This window comes from Pristiophorus japonicus, chromosome 16 (assembly GCF_044704955.1).
Source record: "Pristiophorus japonicus isolate sPriJap1 chromosome 16, sPriJap1.hap1, whole genome shotgun sequence".
NCBI lineage: Eukaryota > Metazoa > Chordata > Chondrichthyes > Pristiophoridae > Pristiophorus > Pristiophorus japonicus.
This window is the reverse complement of record NC_091992.1, coordinates 77,382,397-77,403,194: the sequence shown is the minus strand read 5'-3', so window position 1 is coordinate 77,403,194 and position 20,798 is coordinate 77,382,397. Positions and strand designations below refer to the sequence as shown.

Genomic DNA, 20,798 nt, shown 5'->3' with positions numbered 1-20,798 from the left:
CTCCCCTCCGCATAGGGTGCCCAAAGATCAGGAGAGTGGGACTGAAGTGCAGCCAGAATTTCAGGAGCAGCCCCTTTAAATATTGGAACAGGGGCTGCAACCTCGTATATTCAATAAAAACGTGGAACACGGACTCTTCCAGACCGCAGAACTTGCAGGCGGCCTGGGATTCCGTGAACCGGCGTAAAAATTTGTTGCACGGGACTGCTCTGTGCACCACCCTCCAGGCCAAGTCCCTGATGAATAGTGGGAGGACTCCCGCGTAGAGTGCCCTCCATCGGGGACCCCCGCCTCCTCCGGACGGCAAGATTGTACGCCATGGTGTGTCCGGACGGCAGACGAGGATTGCAAAGTTGAGAGTGTGCAGGAACAGCCCGTACAGGAAACCCCTCCGCGCAGAACTGAAAGGCACGGAGGGGATTTCCCCGAGGCGGCTCAAGTTGTGAGGCGCCGGCTCCTGAGGGAGGTGTTAAGAACTCTACAAACCTGTGACACCACGCTGCCCTGCCCTGGAGCCAGTGCTGTGCTCCTAAAATCAGACTGTTCTGCATGGCAGCCCAATATTGTAGCCCTAGAATGACTGTCACTGAATCCTTCCCCTGCAATCACCAGAAGATTTTTTAACACTTTCAAACCATTTCCCATCTTTCGGTCTGCTAGGGATGTATCATCCTTGTAGGGACAATTGAGAAGTGACCAGCCAGTCCTACCTCCTGATCCTTGAGACGGCTGGCGATGTCCTGAGTGGGAGCACTTCGGTTGACCGGCTCATGCAGTTGGGTCAATATCTGGTTCTTGGTGTCTCCCAGGTCGTCGTTGACCTTGTTGAGTTTGGACAGGAGGTCTTTACTCTGGGGGTCGTCCTTTCCCGAGCCGAAGCTACTAACTGTGGAGAGACAAGCAACAAGTCAAGCACTGCGGGGGGAAGGTGGGTGGTAGCAATCAGTGGGATTGGCTAGGGTCAGGCCGACTCTGGGGGTAAAGTAGACCCACAGGGGGCTTGCTGCGTCTGATTTGCGTCAGCACAAGAGCACTGAGCACCACGACACTGGCCTGTTGATTGGTGGTTGGCTCTGTCACTTTAAACACAATGGGCTGGAGCTCAGGGGGGCGATAATGGCGGCAGGAAGCATTTCCAGGCGGGCGGCCAGCTTACAGCGCCCCGTCGCGACATTTGGTGCTGGGTTTTGCAGGGGCATGGAGCAGTACCGCCCGGCAGAGGCAAGCTGGTGCGCAACGCCCCCTGGTTGCGACACCGTCTCGAAATTTGGTTCGCGCCCGACCCATAACGCCCTGCAGCGCCCCCTAGTGGGACCGCCTGGGAAAGCGGGCGGTCTGAGCTGTAGCGGCCGCAGTGAGGGAAGGAGCGTCTACCTCAGGTAAGTGTGATTGTTTTTTTTTTTATTTTTGCGATTCATGTGGATGTGGCATCAATAAAGTATCGGGAATGTTTTTGGTGGGTTTCTTTCAGATTTTTGTTTCACAGAAGACTCCGAGTCTTGGAAGACTTCGGCGCTCCGAGTCCGGCTGTTTAGCTCGTGATTATCAGTTGCTCAGCCGGCCTAGCACTCTGAGAGAGGTGTGGAATGCCTCCCTTAGCGCTCCCCCCACACTCAGGGCCCAGCAGGTGAATTTTGCGGCCAGAGACGCAAACCAGTTTGCGCAAAACCGCGGCGTTAACCCGGGCGGCGAAAAATTTATCGCTCCGCCAGGGTTAACGCCGCAACAGAGGCTAGACTGAAGTTGCACCCCACTCTAATGAATGGGTAACGGGTGCCGAAGAGATTTAGTGCTCCATTGACGCTATTCCCTCACCTGGTGCTGGAGCCTGGTTCAACTGGTTGGTCTCTTTGGCCCAGTTGGGTTGTTTAATTTGCTTCAACTCGTTGTAACGGTTTTTCAGCTTGTTCTCAGAGTCTGAGCGTTTCCTCTTCAAATCATCTAAATCCTTCGCCAACCTAAAAACAAATATCACATGATGATAGAACCATTGGCTGGAATGATACAACTCTATGGGAGTTGAGTGGGATCAAGACGACACTTTCACTTCAGGGGCTGCCTGATGGTCCGATATAGAGGGAGCTTTACTCTGTATCTAACCCTGTGCTGTACCTGCCCTGGGAGTGTTTGGTGGGACAGTGTAGAGGGAGCTATACTCTGTATCTAACCCGTGCTGTACCTGCTCTGGGAGTGTTTGATGGGACAGTGTAGAGGGAGCTTTACTCTGTATCTAACCCGTGCTGTACCTGCCCTGGGAGTGTTTGATAGGACAGTGTAGAGGGAGCTATACTCTGTATCTAACCCGTGCTGTACCTGCTCTGGGAGTGTTTGATGGGACAGTGTAGAGGGAGCTTTACTCTGTATCTAACCCGTGCTGTACCTGCCCTGGGAGTGTTTGATAGGACAGTGTAGAGGGAGCTATACTCTGTATCTAACCCGTGCTGTACCTGCTCTGGGAGTGTTTGATGGGACAGTGTAGAGGGAGCTTTACTCTGGTTATTAACCTGCTATAACTGATCTAAAAGTACTTGTTGGGATGTTACTGTCCACCTAATCCATTTTACACTGGCGTGGATGTGGCCTATGGTTGGATAAAATAGAAATGTGCTCTGCTTGCAGCATTAAGCGCTAGGAATTTCCTTGGGGATTCCTCCAACTTAGGCAGAAACCCCTAACACGGCGAGTAAACTGGTTTTCCTTCTGCTGACGGACAATCCACAGGGACATTGCCGATGAATATCTGCCTGGAATCCGGGCTGAATTTGCCACAAATTGGCAATGTCACTGAGTGAGGCCACGGGATGGTAAGGGGGGCGAGGGGCAAGTGGCCGACCAACACCGTCGGTCGAGGTTGTATTAGATAATCTCGTTAACTGTTTGGTGGCCTTCGATGGATTGAACTTTGTTATCTGTTGTCACCTTATCAAGTGCATGCTTTGACAATTGAGCTGTGGGACACTAAAGGAGGAAAGTTTCCGTTGAGCCCTGTTTGGGGGCGATAACATCCGGGAGGCGGGACATTCTGCGCCAGGCGTGGAAATCCCGCCCCGCTCAAAAAATTCGGGTTGCCGCCCGCGAAAGGAAGTGGAGTGCAAAATAACGCTCTCCACTTCCTTTCCGGGACGGTGGTGGGGCGGACGGGTCGGGAGCAGGCCTACGCACTGGGCCGTGTAGGAGGGGCTCTTCCCTTAATTAAAGGGACGAGGCAAAGTTGCAAACTCTGCAGTGCTGAAATGGGCTTCCCAGGACCACCGGGGAGCATGGTTGCCGTGTCAACAGCCCGGCATTCAAGCAGAGTGCCGGTCTGACCGATCGCTTCATGGACCCTGCGTTCGAGGCGCCAATGTGGCGCGGAAAAAATTCAGCAGACGTTTTTTTCAACGGCCGACACCTCCCCCTGGCATCGACCGGCCTGCCTTCAGGAGGCGATACGTAATTTAAGGTCCGATAACGGAGCACTGCACACGGTGATGACATCATCTTCACCCGCGCAGCAGAGCGGGCCGCTACGGGTTACCTCCACCACTAAACTCCTGCGGAATTTAGCGTGAATCATTAGCGCTGCCGCGCCCAGGCGAAAGGTTGTTTGCGCCCTGTTGGCAGCCCCTGTGAGTACGAACGCGAGGCACAAATGACCCGAATTTCTAGGCCATAGTCTTTGTCAGTGAATGGCTTGTTCAAAGTGGACAAAAAGCTTGGTCATAGAGGTATGTTTCAAGGAGAGTCTTGAAGGAGGAAAGAGAGGTAGCGAGGCGGAGAGGTTTAGGGAGGGAGTTCCAGAGCTTGGGGCCTAGGCAACAGAAGGCACGGCCACCGATGGTTGAGCGATTATAATTAGGGATGCTCAAGAGGGCAGAATTAGAGGAGCGCAGATATCTCGGGGGGTTGTGGGGCTGGAGGTAATTACAGAGATAGGGAGTGGCAAGGCCATGGAGGGATTTGAAAATAAGGAGCGAGCACGGGTGATGGGTGAGCGGGACTGGGTGCGAGTTAGGACACGAGCTGCCGAGTTTTGGATCACCTCTAGTTTACGTCAGGAGTGCGTTGGAATAGTCAAGTCTAGAGGTAACAAAGGCATGAGGGTTTCAGCAGCAGATGAGCTGAGGCAGGGGCGGAGACGGGCGATGTTACGGAGGTGGAAATAGGCGGTCTTAGTTATGCTGCGAATATGTGGTCAAAAGCTCATTTCAGGGTTAAATATGATACCAAGGTTGAGCCTCAGGCAGAAGTTGGGGAGAGGGATGGAATCAGTGTCTAGGGAACAGAGTTTGTGGCGGGGACCGAAAATAATGGCTTCGGTCTTCCCAATATTCAATTGGAGAAAATTTCTGCTCATCCAGAACTGGGCGTCAGACAAGCAGTCTGATAATTTAGAGCCCGTGGAGGGTTGAGAAAAGTGGTAGTGAGGTAGAGCTGGGTGTCGTCAGCGTACATGTGGAAAGCGACACTGGGTTTCCGGATGATCAGTGTTGAGGCTTGCACACGGAGGCTTGCCACCTGGGCCGGGGTAGCAGAGGACAGTGGGGAAATGAAAGTGTGCTGACCTGTTTGAGCGAGCGATGGCCTCTGGGTCAGTCGGAGGGATGTTGATGCAGACCCCAGGGATGCGCTTGGTCTCTCTCGCACTGTTCACCACCACCCAGTTCTCGGGGTCAGCGTTGTTCTGGAGCGTCAGCTTCTCGCCACGTCTTACTTCGTTCTGCGAGGAGACAAAGAGACATTCTCCTCGGGTCAGCTCTTGATATTGCAGTCCAACGAGCCAGCCCGGGCCACAATGTATGCTCGGAAAAGTGCCTCAGGCTCCTCGGAGCCTGGTCTGATTCTTTACCGTGAAGGCGATTACAGAGGCTGGGAGCTTCTGATTGTATTTGGCATCTGGGAGGGCGCTGAGCACCTCGAGTCTCGTCGCTGAGAGCATGCAGAAATCAAGCGCACGCAGCGGAAAGAGCGTACGGCAAACCAGTCCCACCCTCCCTTTCCCTCAACAACTGTCTGCCCCAGCTGTGACAGAGACTGTAATTTCCGTATTGGACAGTACAGTCACTACAGAACTCATCTTTAGAGTGGAAGCAAGTCTTACATAGAAGACATAGAAACATAGAAAATAGGTGCAGGAGTAGGCCATTCGGCCCTTCGAGTCTGCACCACCATTCAATAAGATCATGGCTGATCATTCCCTCATTACCCCTTTCCTGCTTTCTCTCCATAGCTCTTGATCCCTTTAGCCGTAAGGGCCATATCTAACTTCCTCTTGAATATATCCAATGAACTGGCATCAACAACTCTCTGCGGTAGGGAATTCCACAGGTTAACAACTCTCTGAGTGAAGAAGTTTCTCTTCATCTCAGTCCTAAATGGCTTACCCCTTATCCTTATACTATGTCCCCTGGTTCTGGACTTCCCCAACATCGGGAACATTCTTCCTGCATCTAACCTGTCCAGTCCCGTCAGAATTTTATATGTTTCTATGAGATCCCCTCTCATACTTCTAAACTCTAGTGAATACAGGCCCAGTCGATCCAGTCTCTCCTCATATGTCAGTCCTGCCATCCCGGGAATCAGTCTGGTGAACCTTCGCTGCACTCCCTCAATAGCAAGAACGTCCTTCCTCAGATTAGGAGACCAAAACTGAACACAATATTCCAGGTGAGACCTCACTAAGGCCCTGTACAACTGCAGTAAGACCTCCCTGCTCCAATACTCAAATCCTCTCGCTATGAAGGCCAACATATCTTTTGCCTTCATCACCACCTGCTGTACCTGCATGCCAACTTTCAATGACTGATGTACCATGACACCCAGATCTCGTTGTACCTCCCCTTTTTCTAATCTGTTGCCATTCAGATATTATTCTGCCTTCGTGTTTTTGCCACCAAAGTGGATAAACTTACATTTATCCACATTATACTGCATCTGCCATGCATTTATCCACTCACCTAACCTGTCCAAGTCACCCTGCAGCCTCTTAGCGTCCTCCTCACAGCTCATACCGCCACCTAGCTTAGTGTCATCTGAAAACTTGGAGATATTGCACTCAATTCCTTCATCTAAATCATTGATGTATATTGTAAATAGCTGGGGTCCCAAAACTGAGCCCTGCGGCATCCCACTCGTCACTGCCTGCCATTCTGAAAAGGACCCGTTTATCCGGACTCTCTGCTTCCTGTCTGCCAACCAGTTCTCTATCCACGTCAGTACATTACCCCCAATACCATGTGCTTTAATTTTGCACACTAATCTCTTGTGTGGGACCTTGTCAAAAGCCTTTTGAAAGTCCAAATACACCACATCCACTGGTTCTCCCTTGTCCACTCTGCTAGTTACAGCCTCAAAAAATTCTAGAAAATTTGTCAAGCATGATTTCCCTTTCATAAATCCATGCTGACTTGGACCGGTCCTGGAGTCCTCCTCGATTCCGAGGGACTGCCTATGATGATGATGATGATGTATTTGGCCTACATTACAACAACCATATCGCGCCTCTAATGTAGCACCAGGTTCCAAGGCCCATCGCAGCGGCGTCATCAGACACAAAGTGACAAGGAGCCAAAGAAGGAGATATTAAACTGATGGACAGTTCAGGAGCAGGGAGTTACTGCTGGGCACTCCCCTACACCAATCATGTGTGCACTGTGACTGTACAAGGGTACAATAAGCATCAAAGCACTGACCACAATCGACCACCTCTGCTGGGCGGGCCATATTGTTCGCATGCCCGACACAAGACTCCCAAAGCAAGTGCTCTACTCGGAGCTCCTTCACGGCAAGCGAGCCCCAGGTGGGCAGAGAAAACGTTACAAGGATACCCTCAAAGCCTCTCTGATAAAGTGCAACATCCCCACCGACACCTGGGAGTCCCTGGCCAAAGATCGCTCTAAGTGGGGGAAGTGCATCCGGGAGGGCGCTGAGCACCTCGAGTCTCGTCGCTGAGAGCATGCAGAAAACAAACACAGGCAGCGGAAGGCGCGTGCGGCAAACCAGTCCCACCCTCTCTTTCCCTCAACCACTGTCTGTCCCACCTGTGACAGAGACTGTAATTCCCGAATTCCTGTATTGGACTGTTCCGTCACCTAAAGAACACACTTTTAGAGTGGAAGCAAGTCTTCCTCGATTTCGAGCGACTGCCTATGATGATGACAATGGTACAACCGAAGTGGCATTAGATGGACCTGTGCCACCTACCAGGGTCTAAAAAGGTTAAATTGTGAAGGCAGGTTGCACAGACAAGGCTTGTATTCCCTCGAGTATAAAAGAGTGAGGGGTGATCTAACTGAAGTGTTGAAGATGATTAAAGGAGTCGGTAGGATAGACAGAGAGAAACTACTTCCTCCGGAGGGAGAGGCCAGAACAAGAGGACACAACCTTAAAATTAGAGCCAGGCAATTCAGGGCTAATGGCACTTGATCAGACAACGGGCAGTGAAGATCGGAAACCCTCTCCCCCAAAAAGCTGTTGAGTCTGGGGGTCTGTTGAAAATGTCAAAACTGATAGATTTTTTGTTGGACAGCGAAATTCAGCAATATGGAATTAAGGCGAGTAAATGGAGTTAAGATACAGGTTAGCTATTGAATGGCAGATCAGGCTCGTAGGGCTGAACGGCCTCCTCCTGTTCCTCTGTCCCTACCCCACGCTGGGATATGTCTGAGCGTATCTTTATCTGTTATGATTTCAGATATATCAGATAACCAAATTGAAAGGAAATCCATTGTTAGTTTGTTGTCTCTCCCATCCTCACCTGTCCATCATCCCAGTCACACAGGGCATCCACGGCGATGGGTTTGGAGACAGGAGGACGCCTGCATTTCAGCGGGGCAATCTGAGTGCTCCGTCTCTTTAAATCATTAACCTCTTTGTCCATTTGGTTGATATTCCTCTCGTCGCCCTGTGAGAGAGGAAAAAATGGGATTAAGTGGATCCAGTCAAACAGGACAGTGGGATCAAGGGATCCAGTCAAATGGGAGAGTGGGATCTAGGGATCCAGTCAAATGGGGGAGTGGGATCTTGGGGTCCAGTCAAACAGGAGAGTGGGATCTAGGGATCCAGTCAAATGGGGGAGTGGGATCTAGGGATCCAGTCAATTGGGGGAGTGGGATCTGGGGGTCCAGTCAAACAGGACAACGGGATCTGGGATCCAGTCAAACAGAAGAGTTGGATCTTGGGATCCAGCCAAACAGGAGAGTGGGATCTAGGGATCCAGTCAAATGGGTGGAGTGGGATCTGGGGATCAAGTGAAACAGGAAAGTGGGATCTATGAATCCAATCAAACAGGGGAGTGGGATCTGGGTATCCAGTCAAACAGGAAAGTGGTATCTTGGAATCCAATCAAACAGAACAGGGGGATCTGGGGAACAAGTGAAACTGGAAAGTGGGATCTGGGGATCCAGTCAAACAGGAAAGTGGGGATCCGGGGAATCCAGTCAAAGGACTGCAGGTGAAAGATTCTCCAAATTAGTTGGTTCAATTTACAGTTGGATGCTAATTTGAAATATATTCAGCAGCATGACATTCACAGTGCCTGTCATATCTGTTACATCACCCGCTCTTTGTCCCATCCAGGGGATTGCTTGCAGGTGATTATTTTCATCCTGATGTAATTCAATTGACGTCACAAGAATCAGGGTGACTGGCGATCAGAGTCACAGTAACTAAACCTGCAGCTATCGTTTCCCCCAGCTGAATACCAACATGTCACAGACAACTTTCGATCAGCATGGGCCAATGACCAAAGACTTGCTAAATGTATTTTAAGATGTCAGTTTGACATAGTCTTGTGCTGGGACATTACTAATCTCCATTGGATTTTTCCAGTGACTTCCTATACCATGATTATTTATTAGGGTCAGCAAATCTGCTAGAGATTTCATCACATGACCCCCCCGCCTCCAACAGCCTCATCCCGGTCAAACAGCCTGATTTTCCACCTCTGATATGTTACAAGTAATAAGCAAGAGTTTTCAATGCAAATAAATAAAGCACGCAAATGTTGTTAATGTTGTGATATTTCTCCCAGATTTGCTCACAGCAGTGTTCAAGAGATAAGTGTCAAGTCCCCTGGAGGGTTGGCGACCCCTATCATTTATTCTGTATATGATTTGGTCGATCGGGATTTGATGTGACAATAAGTGATTAACTGCAGTACAGTGGGATTGAATAGTTTGCTCCATTGGATTTCCGCAGTAGACACTCACCTCAAGCTGGTAAAGCAGATCGGACACAACCCGAGGGTTATCCTTGTTGTACTTTGAGAACTTGTTGTCCAGCTCTACGTTACGCTTTTTGATGGACTGACCGAGGGTGTCTGCATCGCAGTGGAACTGGGGAGGGAGAGAAAGTAAAAACCAAGGGGGGAGAGAGAGGGGAAGGGGGGGGAGAGAGGGGAGAGCGAGGGGGGAGAAAGGGGGGGGTGAGAGAGCAGAGAGAGAGGGGGGAGAGAGGGGAGAAAGAGGGGAGAGAGAGGGGAGAGAGAGGGGGAGAGAGGGGGGAGAGAGGGGGAGAGAGGGGGGAGAAGGGAGAGAGAGGGGGAAGAGAGGAGAGAGAGAGAGGGGGAGAGAGGGGAGAGCAAGGGGGAGAGAGAGAGAGAGAGAGAGGGGGGAGACAGGGGAGGGGTCAGAGAAGGGAGAGAGAGGGGAGAGAGGGGAGGGGGGGAGAGAGGGGAGAGAGGGGAGAGAGAGAGGGGAGAGAGAGGGGAGGGGGAGAGGGGAGAGCGAGGAGGCAGAGAGAGGGGGGAGAGAAGGGTGGGAGAGGGGAGAGAGAGAGGGGGGAGATAGAGGGGGGGGGAGAGAGAGGGGGGAGAGGAGGGAGAGAGAGGGGGGGAGAGAGAGTGGCGAGAGAGAGAGGGGGGAGTGAGAGGGGAGAGATGGGGGAGAGAGCGTGGAGAGAGAGAGAGGGGGAGACAGAGAGGGGAGAGAGGAGGGAGAGAGGAGGGAGAGAGAGGGGGGAGAGAGAGTGGCGAGAGAGAGAGGGGGGAGTGAGAGGGGAGAGAGGGGGGAGAGAGGGGAAGAGAGGGAGTGAGAGAGAGAAAAAGGGGAGAGAGAAAGAGAGGAGAGACAGAGAGCAGGGAGAGAGAGAGAGGGGAGAGAGAGAGGGGAGAGAGTGGGGAGAGAGAGGGGGGAGAGAGAGGGGAGAGAGAGAGGAGGGGGGAGGAGTGAGAGAGTGGCGAGAGAGAAAAGGGGGAGAGAGGAGGGAGAGAGGGGAGAGAGAGAGGGGAGGAGAAAGAGAGAGGGGAGAGAGAGTAGGGAGAGAGAGAGAGGGGAGAGGGGAGAGACAGAGGGAGGGGAGAGAGAGAGAAAAAGGGGAGAGAGAAAAAGGGGAGAGAGAGAGGGAGGGGAGAGGGGGAGGGGAGAGGGGTGAGAGAGAGAGAGAGAGTGAGAGAGGGGGAGAGAGAAATAATTTCAGAGGTCAACAGGTTTATGCAAGAACAACAATTTGCATTTATATAGCGCCTTTAACCTAATAAAACATCCCAATGCGCTTCACGGGATCGATTATCAAACAGAATTTGACACCGGGCCACATGAGGGGATATTGGGGCTGATTTTAACCCCAAGTGAGTTTCAGGTAGGCAGGTGTCGGGGTGAGTACAAGATGTTGACCACACACACGATTGTCTCCAGGGTTAAAATTGACTCTATTGGGGTAAGTGATCCAAAGCTTGGTGAAAGAGGAAGGTTTTAAGGAGGGCCTTAAAGGAGGAAAGAGAGGTAGAGAGGCGGAGATGTTTAGGGAGGGAGTTCCAGAGCTTGGGGCCCAGGCAGCTGAAGGCACAGCTGCCGACGGTGGAGCGATTAAAATCGGGAACGCACAAGAGGCCAGAATGGAGGAGGGCGGAGATTTCAGAGGACTGCGGGGCTGGAGGGGTTTACAGAGATCGGGAGGGCCGAGGCCATGCAGGGATTTGTAGACAAAGGATGAGAATTTTTAAATGAAGGTGTTGTCGGACCGGGAACCAATGTAGGTCAGCGAGCACAGCGGAGCTGGCTAATCATAAAACAATAAGCAAACTAGTATAGAACTCACCAAACCAGTGTGCCATGGCGCAATGAAAGAGCGCTTCCTGAAAAGGGGGTAACAATAGAACACTGTGTTTCAACTCGCCAGTAAGGTAATTTGTATATTGGGTTACTCCCTGTTGTCAACCAGTGTCATCAACTACAATTGTGTTCAGTAATTAATTAAATCATAGGAGCGCAAAAAAAACAAGGGGAAGGGAGTAATGTGAAAGGGGGTGAAAAAAGGCAGCACTTTGAATCTAGTGACTCATGAGAGGACACAAGACATCACATCATCGGGGTACATAACTCTCCTGTCTCCATTCCTTCCTTGGAGGGGTGAATGCCACCCCCCCCCCCACCCCCCGTACTTGTCAATGAGTTCTTCCCTGTCCGAGTGTACATACTGTAAGGAGTGTGTGTGGGGGGACGGGGGTGGGGGGGGGGGGGTGCAGGAGAGGAGGTGCGGGGGACAGTCAGTTCTCCTGTTTGGAGACTGCGGAAATATTTTGGCACACACAGAGAAGCCAAGCTCCTGGAAATCTCTTCCCCCGTGCAGCTGGGAGATTGCAGTGTGAGATAGTGCTGACACTGAGCAAATCAAACCAAACAGGCTACTGGGAGATTGCAGCGTCAGCTTAAGTAAACAGGAGCACTGTATAAAAACAAAAGTTCATATTCCCATACTGTTGAAATGCGCTTTCCCTGCTCCTATTTGTGTCACTGCTGTAGGTGAAGTTTGTGGGTTTTCAGCCACTATTATACCTTTACAAAGGTGGGCATAGGAAATGTTACAAGGACACCCTCAAAGCCTCCCTGATAAAGTGCGACACCTGGGAGTCCCTGGCCAAAGACCGCCCTAAGTGGAGGAAGTGCATCCGGGAGAGCGCTGAGCACCTCAAGTCTCATCGCCGAGAGCATGCAGAAATCAAGCGCAGGCAGCGGAAGGAGCGTGCGGCAAACCAGTCCCGCCCACCCCTTCCCTCAACCACTGTCTGTCCCACCTGTGACAGGGACTGTAATTCCCGTATTGGACGGTTCAGTCACCTAAGGGCTCATTTTTAGAGTGAAGCAAGTCTTCCTCGATTCCGAGGGACAGCCTATGATGATGATATCCACAAACACTACGAGGATCCAATGAACAGACTGAAGTGATTCTAAAGAGCGATCTTATTATTTCTTGCACAATTAAAGAAATAATTTCAGCAAGTCTCTTATGCAGACACCAACTATTCATCGGACATTCAGCCACTGGAGCCTGTTCCACCAGTCAATCCGATCACGGCTGATCTGTATCTCAACTCCATTTAGCCACCTCTGCTCCGTATCCCTTGATACCCTGACCCAACAAAAAATCTATCGATCTCAGTCCTGAAAGTTCCAACCGACCCTCAGCATCCACAGCCTTTCGGAGGTGAGAATTCTGGATTCCTACTGCCCTTCGTGTGAAAATGTTTTTCCTGATTTCCCTCTTGAACAGCCTGGCTCTAATTTTAATATTATGCCACCTCGATACCCCCACCAGAGAAAATAGTTTATCTGCATCTACCCTATCGAATCCTTTTAACTTCTGAAACACCTTGATCTGATCACTACCTCAATCTTTTATACTCAAGGAAATGTGAGCCAGGTCTATGTAACCTGTTCTCATAATTATCCTTTTAGCCCCGGTATCATTCCGGGTAATCTGCTCTGCTCCCCCTCCAAAGCCGATATATCTTTCCCGAGGGGCGGTGCCCAGAACTGAACCCAGTACTCCCTCTTTAAAATTTATTTTCTTCTCTTCTTTTTTGAGTGCCTCATTATACCCCAACATCCCCAAAGGTTTCCTAGATTGTCTTATCAACGACACTTTTACAGCAACAATGGTACCAGGGTGACTCCTCTAACTCCCTGTGGCCTCTAGCCTCTGTCCAGAGCTCCCTCCTTGGTTTCAAGCAGATTATTAACCTCACCACTTGGGAGTACAGGTTGAACTCCCTTATCCAGAACTCCCGTATCCGGAACCACCCCACGTCCAGAACCATTCCCGGCCACTGGGTGGCGCATGCGCAGAACTCCAACATGAACAAATTGAAGTCCTTCCTCACTGCCGACTCCCGCAATCGCTGGCCTGGCCCCATGATCCCCCATCCCCCTCCCCCCATGATCTTTCTGCCGCACTCCCAGCCCTGCGATCCCCCCCCCCCTCCCCCCATGATCTCTCTGCCACACTCCCAGCCCCAACCCAGCCAGCCCTGATATCCCCTTGCTCAGTACCTGTACCATCCCTCGTCCGGAAAAATCCCTTATCCAGAACAGGCCAGGTCCCGAGGGTCCCGGCTAAGGGAGGTTCAACCTGTACATGCAAGTTACAATATTTGCTCTACCACTCAACCCGTCGCCACCTCACCCACGTAAAGCTAAAGGTTATTTTCTATTCACATGGCTCTCTCCCATCGCCCCAGTCTTATGCCCCCGCCCCTCCCCTGAAAGTACTGATTCTTGTTGCTGTATGGTCCCTCGGATACCAGGCACCCTCTGGTAATCCATCCTAGTAGCCAGTTGCAATAGAGCTCCCCCTAATGGACCATGGCCCCACCTTGTGGACCACTGGGGTAATGCAACCACTGATGTAAGTAATAAAAGGGTCATGTGGCAGTTTTCTGTATTGGAACCATCTTGTATAGTGTGTTTCCTGGTGATGTCGTAAGAATATATCACATCAGTCTAAGGTGCTGAGTGGCAGGTCATTTAACCATGGGGGGCATCACAGCAAAGCCGGATCCTGCTCTCACTTAATGCCCGTGAATGCACACTTTCCAACAGAGGCTGCTGATTTTCCTCTTCCTTGGGCCAGGATTGCTGAAGCCAATTGTGGCCCAGAACATACCACTCCTTTGTAAGATTAGTTCATTCAGCATAGGCCAGGGGCTGAGCCTGAGATTTTCCTGGTGGCCCCCCCATTACCTTTCTGTAATCCTCCACGTTCTTGAGGTGTGTCTCCTGGCAGATGCAGAGGTTCAGAAACTGCTGCCATTCATTCTTCACTGCATCCTTGTGGGCCTGAAAGAGAGTTCCTGCACATGTTAAGATCTTCCGTCAGCTGCATTGATGGATAGAAGTTCAGGACGACAACGTAAGGAAAGGAGAAGGCTTCCGATCTGAAGATGCCGTTGCTATAAATCCCAATCATTACATATCAACAAAGCTCAAAATGTCATGTTTCTTCGTCAAAGCCTTTTGAACTTTGACAGTAAAGAACAAGGTCAGACATGAACAGATGTGAAAGGACAGGAAAAGACCAAATGGTCGATCCAGCTTGTCCCATCCAACCATGGTGCAACTTCATGCACCATCAACCCAGCCCCTTCCCCCAATCATGCATTCCCTGGAAGGGGTATAAACACTTCAGCCAAATTAAAGGGGAAAGAACTCTCTGGGGAAAATCTTACTGTAAAAACAAATGCAGAACTCGATGGTTCAATCAGGAAAAATAATCGTGACAGAGAACAACCTACTCGTGGGTGAACGTTCAGAGTCTTCTTCATTGCCACATAGCTGGTCTTGCTCCTTACTTTGAAACCTGGTTTTAGAAACTCCAGGATCACTTGGTCACTGCCGTACTGTCATACAACAAGTGCTGGGCTGATTTAGATTCTGAAAATCCTGGACCGCTTTACGCTGAACAATGTCTGTTCCTTCACAGCACCCATTACAGGAGCCGTGCCCCTTCCATCAAACTGCTTGATTTGGGTGTTTTGGTTTTGGCTCAGTTGGTTCAGCTTGGCTGGTTTGATTGGTCTTTGGTCTGGTGATTTGCTGTAATTCACCTTGGTTTGCATTCGTTTTGTTGGATAGAGTTCTCATTAATTTTAGTTTGGTAAGTTTCAGTTTGGTTTGGAATGGTTCAATTTGATTGGTTTGGAATGGTTCAATCTGATTGGTGTGTAGTGATTCAATTTGATTGGGTTGGAATGGTTCAATTTGATTGGTTTGGAATGGTTCAGTTTGATTGGTTTGGAATGGTTCAATTTGATTGGTTTGGAATGGTTCAATTTGATTGGTGTGGAATGGTTCAACTTGATTGGTTTGGAATGGTTCAATTTGATTGGTTCAATAATTATTCAGTTTGGAATGGTTCAGTTTGATTGGTTCAATAATTATTCAGTTTGGAATGGTTCAGTTTGATTGGTTTAGAATGGTTCAGTTTGATTGGTTCAATAATTATTCAGTTTGGAATGGTTCAGTTTGATTGGTTTAGAATGGTTCAGTTCGATTGGTTCAATAATTATTCAGTTTGATTGGTTTGGAATGTTTCATCTTAGTTGATCTTGTTAGTCTTTAGTCTGGTTTGGTTTGTTAATCCCCAATATGTGATCAGTAACTGATCTGTACCTCAATTGCGGGACTGCCGGGGTGGTTCAGCTTCATCAGTCTCTCTCCCTCGTCCTGGATTTTATTAACAGTTGTCTCCTCGGCCAACAGCCCATTGTCTTTAAAACTCTGCAAATAAAAGGAACAGAAGATTATGTTTTCCTTGTAAATCTTGTCCAACACATTGAGGAAATGGAAGGTATTAAGCCACAGCAGAGATTTGGGCCTAAGTGCTCAACATTGTCCGAACAGCAATAATGTCGGACATTACAAGCTAGCTTTGAATGAAACAGCCCCATTAGGCCATCGGATCTCATCAACCCAGAATACCCTTCCCATTACAGCATCCATTCTTAAATAAGTACGCCACAATTAGCCTTCCTGCTAATCTGCTGATTGCCCGAATAATATGAATAAAAACAACTTGCATTTATATACCACCATTAAAATGTCTCAAGGCGCGACGCAGAGTTGTTTTCAGACAAATTTGACACCAGGTCAAAGAAGGAGATATTAGGAGGGACGATCAAAAGCTTGGTCATTGAGGTATGTTTTAAGGAGCGTCTTAAATGAGGAGAGAGAGGTGGAGAGGTTTAGGGAGGGAATTCTAGAGCTTTGGCCTAGGCAGCTGAAGGCACAGTTGTCAACGGTGGGGCGAAGGAAATTAGGGATGCACAAGAGGTCAGAATTGGAGGAACATAGAGCTAGCTCTCAGAGGCTTATGCGGCTACAGGAGTTTACAGAGATAGGTAGGGGCGAGGCCATGGAGAGATGTGAAAACAAGGATGAGAATTTTAAAATCAAGGCATTGCCAGACTGGGAGCCAACGTAGGTCGGCGAGCACAGAGGGGGATGAGTGAGTGGGACTTGGTGCGAGTTAGGGCACAGGCAGCAGAGTTTTGGATGAGCTCAAGTTTACAGAGGGTAGAAGATGGGAGCCAGGAGAGCGTTGGAATGGTTGAGTCTTGAGGTAACAAGGACATGGATGAAGGTTTCAGCAGCAGATGGGCCGAGACAAGGGGGTGGGGAGAGAGACAATGTTACGGAGGTGGAAGTAAGCAGCCTTTCTGATGGAGCGGATATGGGATCGGAAACTGAGGTTGCGAAGCCGAGGTTGGGGAAAGCCCGGTTCAGTCCCAGACAGCGGCCAGGGAGGGGGATGGAATAGCATAAATAATAGGATAATGAAATCATTCCTGGCACCTGTCCTAAATTAACCCTTTGTACCATCTTGTCTTGCTGCTGATCCACCTGTCTATACGTTAGTACAGCAGCAACAAGGGCCATACTTGTCTGATTTCAGAAACTAAGCAGAGTTAGGCCTGTTTAGTACTTGGATGGGAGACCATCTAGGAATACCTGGTATAGTAGACTTTAGGGGGAGTCGTTCAGCCTGACTGCCTGCCTCTCTTCCATGGCTATGTTTGCGCCAGAGTGTCCCTGGCGATGGAGCATGCGGTGCCCACCGGTATGCTCATGGCCTTCCGTGAGAGGTGGGCACCGGAGGGACTGGAGTGCATCATCACCCCCGGCAACCAAATTTTAATTTGATTGGTTTAGGTTCCTTTATTTGGTAATTTGTGGGTGCTAGTGTCCCTGTAATAAGGGGGCACTCGGTTTTATCTGTTAATTAAAGTAGTTGTAAGCACAGCGGGAAGACTCACTTTGATCTTTGCTTATGACGGAATTGTGAATGGGTTCTTTTAGCGGTGAAGGGAAGGAAAAATAAAATAACATTGAAGTAGAATGTGTTACATATGCTAATGCTTCATTGCATGCCAAGGGCGAGAAATGACCGTCAGCGATAGTGTACAAACAAGAGAATGTAAAGGGATGTGATCGGGGCCCAGGAGAGGCGCGAGTTCGGGGCCCAGAAGAGCCAAGGGCCCAGGGGCAGCACGGGCCAGCCCACACTGCGATATGTGCGGGCACTAGGTCCGTGCAGCAGAGCTGGTCTCCAGTCGTCTTGGGTAACCCTTGCCACTGGACCAAGACCGAGCTCTGTCAAGCCCGTGTGGTGACTGGTGTGCAACGGCCACCCCACGTTAAAAAAATCCAGGCACAGGCATCTTCCACCCTTCAGGATTTAGTTCGGGATCTGGAATTTTAGGTTCTTCATTGAAACACCTGTGAACTTTTTGATGTGGAAGCAAGTCATCCTCGATTCGAGGGACTGCCTATGAATGAATGAATGTCAAACACATAACACGTTAATATAATATTCCTACCTCCGCTATTTTATCACCAGCATTAAGCTACTTAAAACCTTTTGCTGAAATAGGCGTGTCACCCACAGGCTTTACGTTACTATGGTCCCTGGCGATTTGCGGGGCTAAGCTTCCCAGATCCCCCGCTCACCTCGTACTGCCTGCGCGCTTCCTCTGGCTCCATCATCTGGTCGCTCCAGTCCTCCTTCAGCATCTTCTCCTGCTGGTCGTTCATGAACACCAGCTGTTTGGTGCAGCTCTGCATGTAGTCATAGAGACCGTCCAGCTGCTGGCCTCGCATCTTGGAGGAGTCCTGAGGAAAAACAAACGCATCTCTTCTTAGAAAGTGGTACCTCGCAACAGGAGCAGAGAGGCCTTCCATCGCACGCTGTGATAGAGGGGCCGACCAATAGTGGCAGGGACAGGTTTTCAACACTGTACAGGGCTAGAGATTCGGGATGGCCCGCTGTGAGGCGGTGATGGTGCCAGGGCGCTACCTTTAGCGCCGGGCAATGGTTACCGCCTCAAAGTGGGATATTCGGTTGTACCGTCCCCAAGAGGACAGTGCAGCACTAAGGGAAGAGTTGCACAATGCTCTTCGGGCGCTAACGCAGCGCTAACGCAGGAGGCTGACTCAAATTTTGCCGCAAAAACAGAGATTGCCTCCCACAGAGTTGCCCCCACAGAGATTACCCCCACAGTGGCTGCCCACAGTGATTGCCCCCACAGTAATTGCCCCCCCAGTGATTGCCCCCAGTGACTGCCCCCAGTGATTGCCCCCAGTGACTGCCCCCAGTAACTGCCCCCACAGTGTTTGCCCCCAGTGATTGCCCCCACAGTGACTGCCCCCAGTGATTGCCCTCAGTGATTGCCTCCAGTGACTGCCCCCAGTGACTGCCCCCAGTGATTGGCCCCACCGTGACTTCCCCCAGTGATTGCCCCCAGTGACTGCCCCCAGTGATTGGCCCCCAGTGATTGCCCCCAGTGACTGCCCCCAGTGATTGCCCCCATAGTGATTTCCCCCATAGTGATTTCCCCCACAGAGATGATTTTAAAAATCCTGTTGAAAAGTTCAATAAACCTCACCCCACACTTCCCCACTGCTGCAACACATAAATAAATGTTGACAAAGTGCAATTTCAGCCCTTACCTTGCACCCCGGACGATATGGCCCCGGGATCGTCGCGGGACTGACTGATTTCCCTGGCCGGTCTCAGCGCCAGGCGCCACGGCAGGCCAAAGATTGAATTTTGCCAACGCGCCGTTAAAGGGGCATTGCGCACTCGCTGACATCACCGAGTGGGCGGGGCTAGCGAGCGCAGCGCAAACTGTCAGCACCGCCGTTAAACTGTCACTGAAGCTCGCGGCAGGCGGTGACAGCACGGCGGGAGGGTGGGAAGAGCTTAGCGTCCCGTTAGCGCCCCTCTGCAGCACTAATGGGCTGGCGCTAACCAGACGAATTTCTAGCCCATAAATTATAAATGAGTATGGGGTTGGGGGATTGGGGGGGGGGGGGTGATTTTGGTTAGTAGATGTGTTGAGAGGGACTAAAGGACATAGCGTGGGGCAGACAGAATTGCATGGGGAAACATAACCAGGTCCGACAGCCATGGGTGCAGGTAAGAGAGGGAGGCAGAGGTACACGAGCGGCAAGGACACCGAGTGCCGAGTCCAGCGGTGGCTCCGCGAGACCCATCGAGGAAAGCACCTGCCGAAAGGTTGGCCACAGAGACAGACAGATGGACAGACAGGCAAGCCCAGGAAGTCAGCTAAACCGTTCCACAGCCCCAGAAAACTGCTAAAAGCAGAGAGGAGAAAAACGGAAAATGGAAAAGAGGAGAAAGAGAAACTAAGGTTGGAGGAGAGATGAAGATGAGGGAGGAGAGAAACATAAATGGAGGAGACAGAAACAATTTAAGGAGGAGAGAGGTTGTTCAGCAGATTACCACTACCAGTGTCTGTCGCGAGAGTAGTGTGTGAGGTTCAGTGTTTTGCTGGGGTCAGATAGATAAAGAACCACTGGACCAGACAACCTTGTGCAAATTTATTTTCAAGATTGACAACTGTGGGTGGGGCGTTTGTGTGCAGGGGCCTTCAATATGTCCCTGTCATTTTGTGGGTAACTGTATATGAGAACATAAGAACATCATAGGAGGAGCCGGCCATTTCACCCCTCGGGCCTGCTCCGCCATTCAATAAGATCTGATCTTGGCCTCAACTACACTTCCCAGCCCGCTCCCCATAACCCTTGAATCCTTTATTGTTCACAAATCTGTCTATCTCCACCTTAAATATATTCAATGGCTCCTATGGTTTTAAACCCCAGATTTCAATACAGCAGGAAGTAAGGCTATAGAACGTGGGTGTGCGAAACCCGAGAAACTGGGCGACTGCAACAAGGGCATCCTTCAGACTCACGAGTGCACCTTCAGCCTCCTCCAACTAGGGCATTGAAAGGACTGAGCTAATTCCACTCGCTCGCACACGCCGGGTGAAGATTACTTGCGTGCAAGCAATGGTGACTCACCACCAGGTTTTTGTATTGCTTCTGGACCTTCTTCAGTTCCTCCTGTAAGACAAAGAAAAAAGGATCAGCAAGGGGCTCCTGCTGTTTTTGAAGAAAGAAAGACTTATATAGCGTCTTTCACGACTGTAATGTATGCACCGGTGAGTATACTCACAAGTTTGTCGAACAGTTGAGGCACCGGAGGGACTGGAGTGCATCATCACCCCCGGCAACCAAATTTTAATTTGAACTAAGTTTCCTTTAAAGTTTTGTTTGGAAATTTGTGGGTTCTAGCGGCCTTGCCAAAGGGGGGGGGCACTTGATTTAAAGTTATGCTCAAAATAGTTGTAGAGCTGTTGAGTGGCTTAGCCAGTCACGTAATGTTCACAAGACTTAATAAAACCCCAGCCAGTTAGGTTCAGGGGATCCACGATGAGGCAGGTGGTTGTGAGCCTGTTGGATGAACTGGTAATGTGTACATCGTTATTAAGAACTAGTTGGTTCATTAGCAAAGGTTTAACAATCACACTACACATTACCACTTCATCTACCAGGCTCACAACCACCTGCCTCGTCGTGGATGCCCCGAACCCAACTGGCTGGGATTTTATTGAGCCTTGTGAACATCATTGACAAACTGAGCCAGGAGAAAAGTAACTTAAACCGTGTGCTTTATACAACCCAAAATTGAATCCCAAACCAGCATGAACCAGAATGAATACAGCAACTGTGAATAGCTCC

The 20,798-nt window shown here is 50.2% G+C and overlaps 1 protein-coding gene across 1 annotated transcript in view; it reads right to left on the bottom strand.

Annotated features, from left to right (window-relative positions):
- The window catches only part of evpla (envoplakin a), an 83,794-nt gene that overhangs the window by 21,816 nt on the left and 41,180 nt on the right, over positions 1-20,798 (bottom strand). Inside the window, exons 6-14 of the mRNA XM_070857467.1 lie at positions 20,079-20,120; positions 17,703-17,864; positions 15,366-15,473; positions 13,938-14,033; positions 9,189-9,314; positions 7,736-7,882; positions 4,545-4,699; positions 1,816-1,958; positions 711-886 (exon numbers count right to left, since the gene is read on the bottom strand). Of these exons, the coding sequence (XP_070713568.1) occupies positions 711-886; positions 1,816-1,958; positions 4,545-4,699; positions 7,736-7,882; positions 9,189-9,314; positions 13,938-14,033; positions 15,366-15,473; positions 17,703-17,864; positions 20,079-20,120 (1,155 nt within the window). The remainder of the gene's footprint in view (positions 1-710; positions 887-1,815; positions 1,959-4,544; positions 4,700-7,735; positions 7,883-9,188; positions 9,315-13,937; positions 14,034-15,365; positions 15,474-17,702; positions 17,865-20,078; positions 20,121-20,798) is intronic.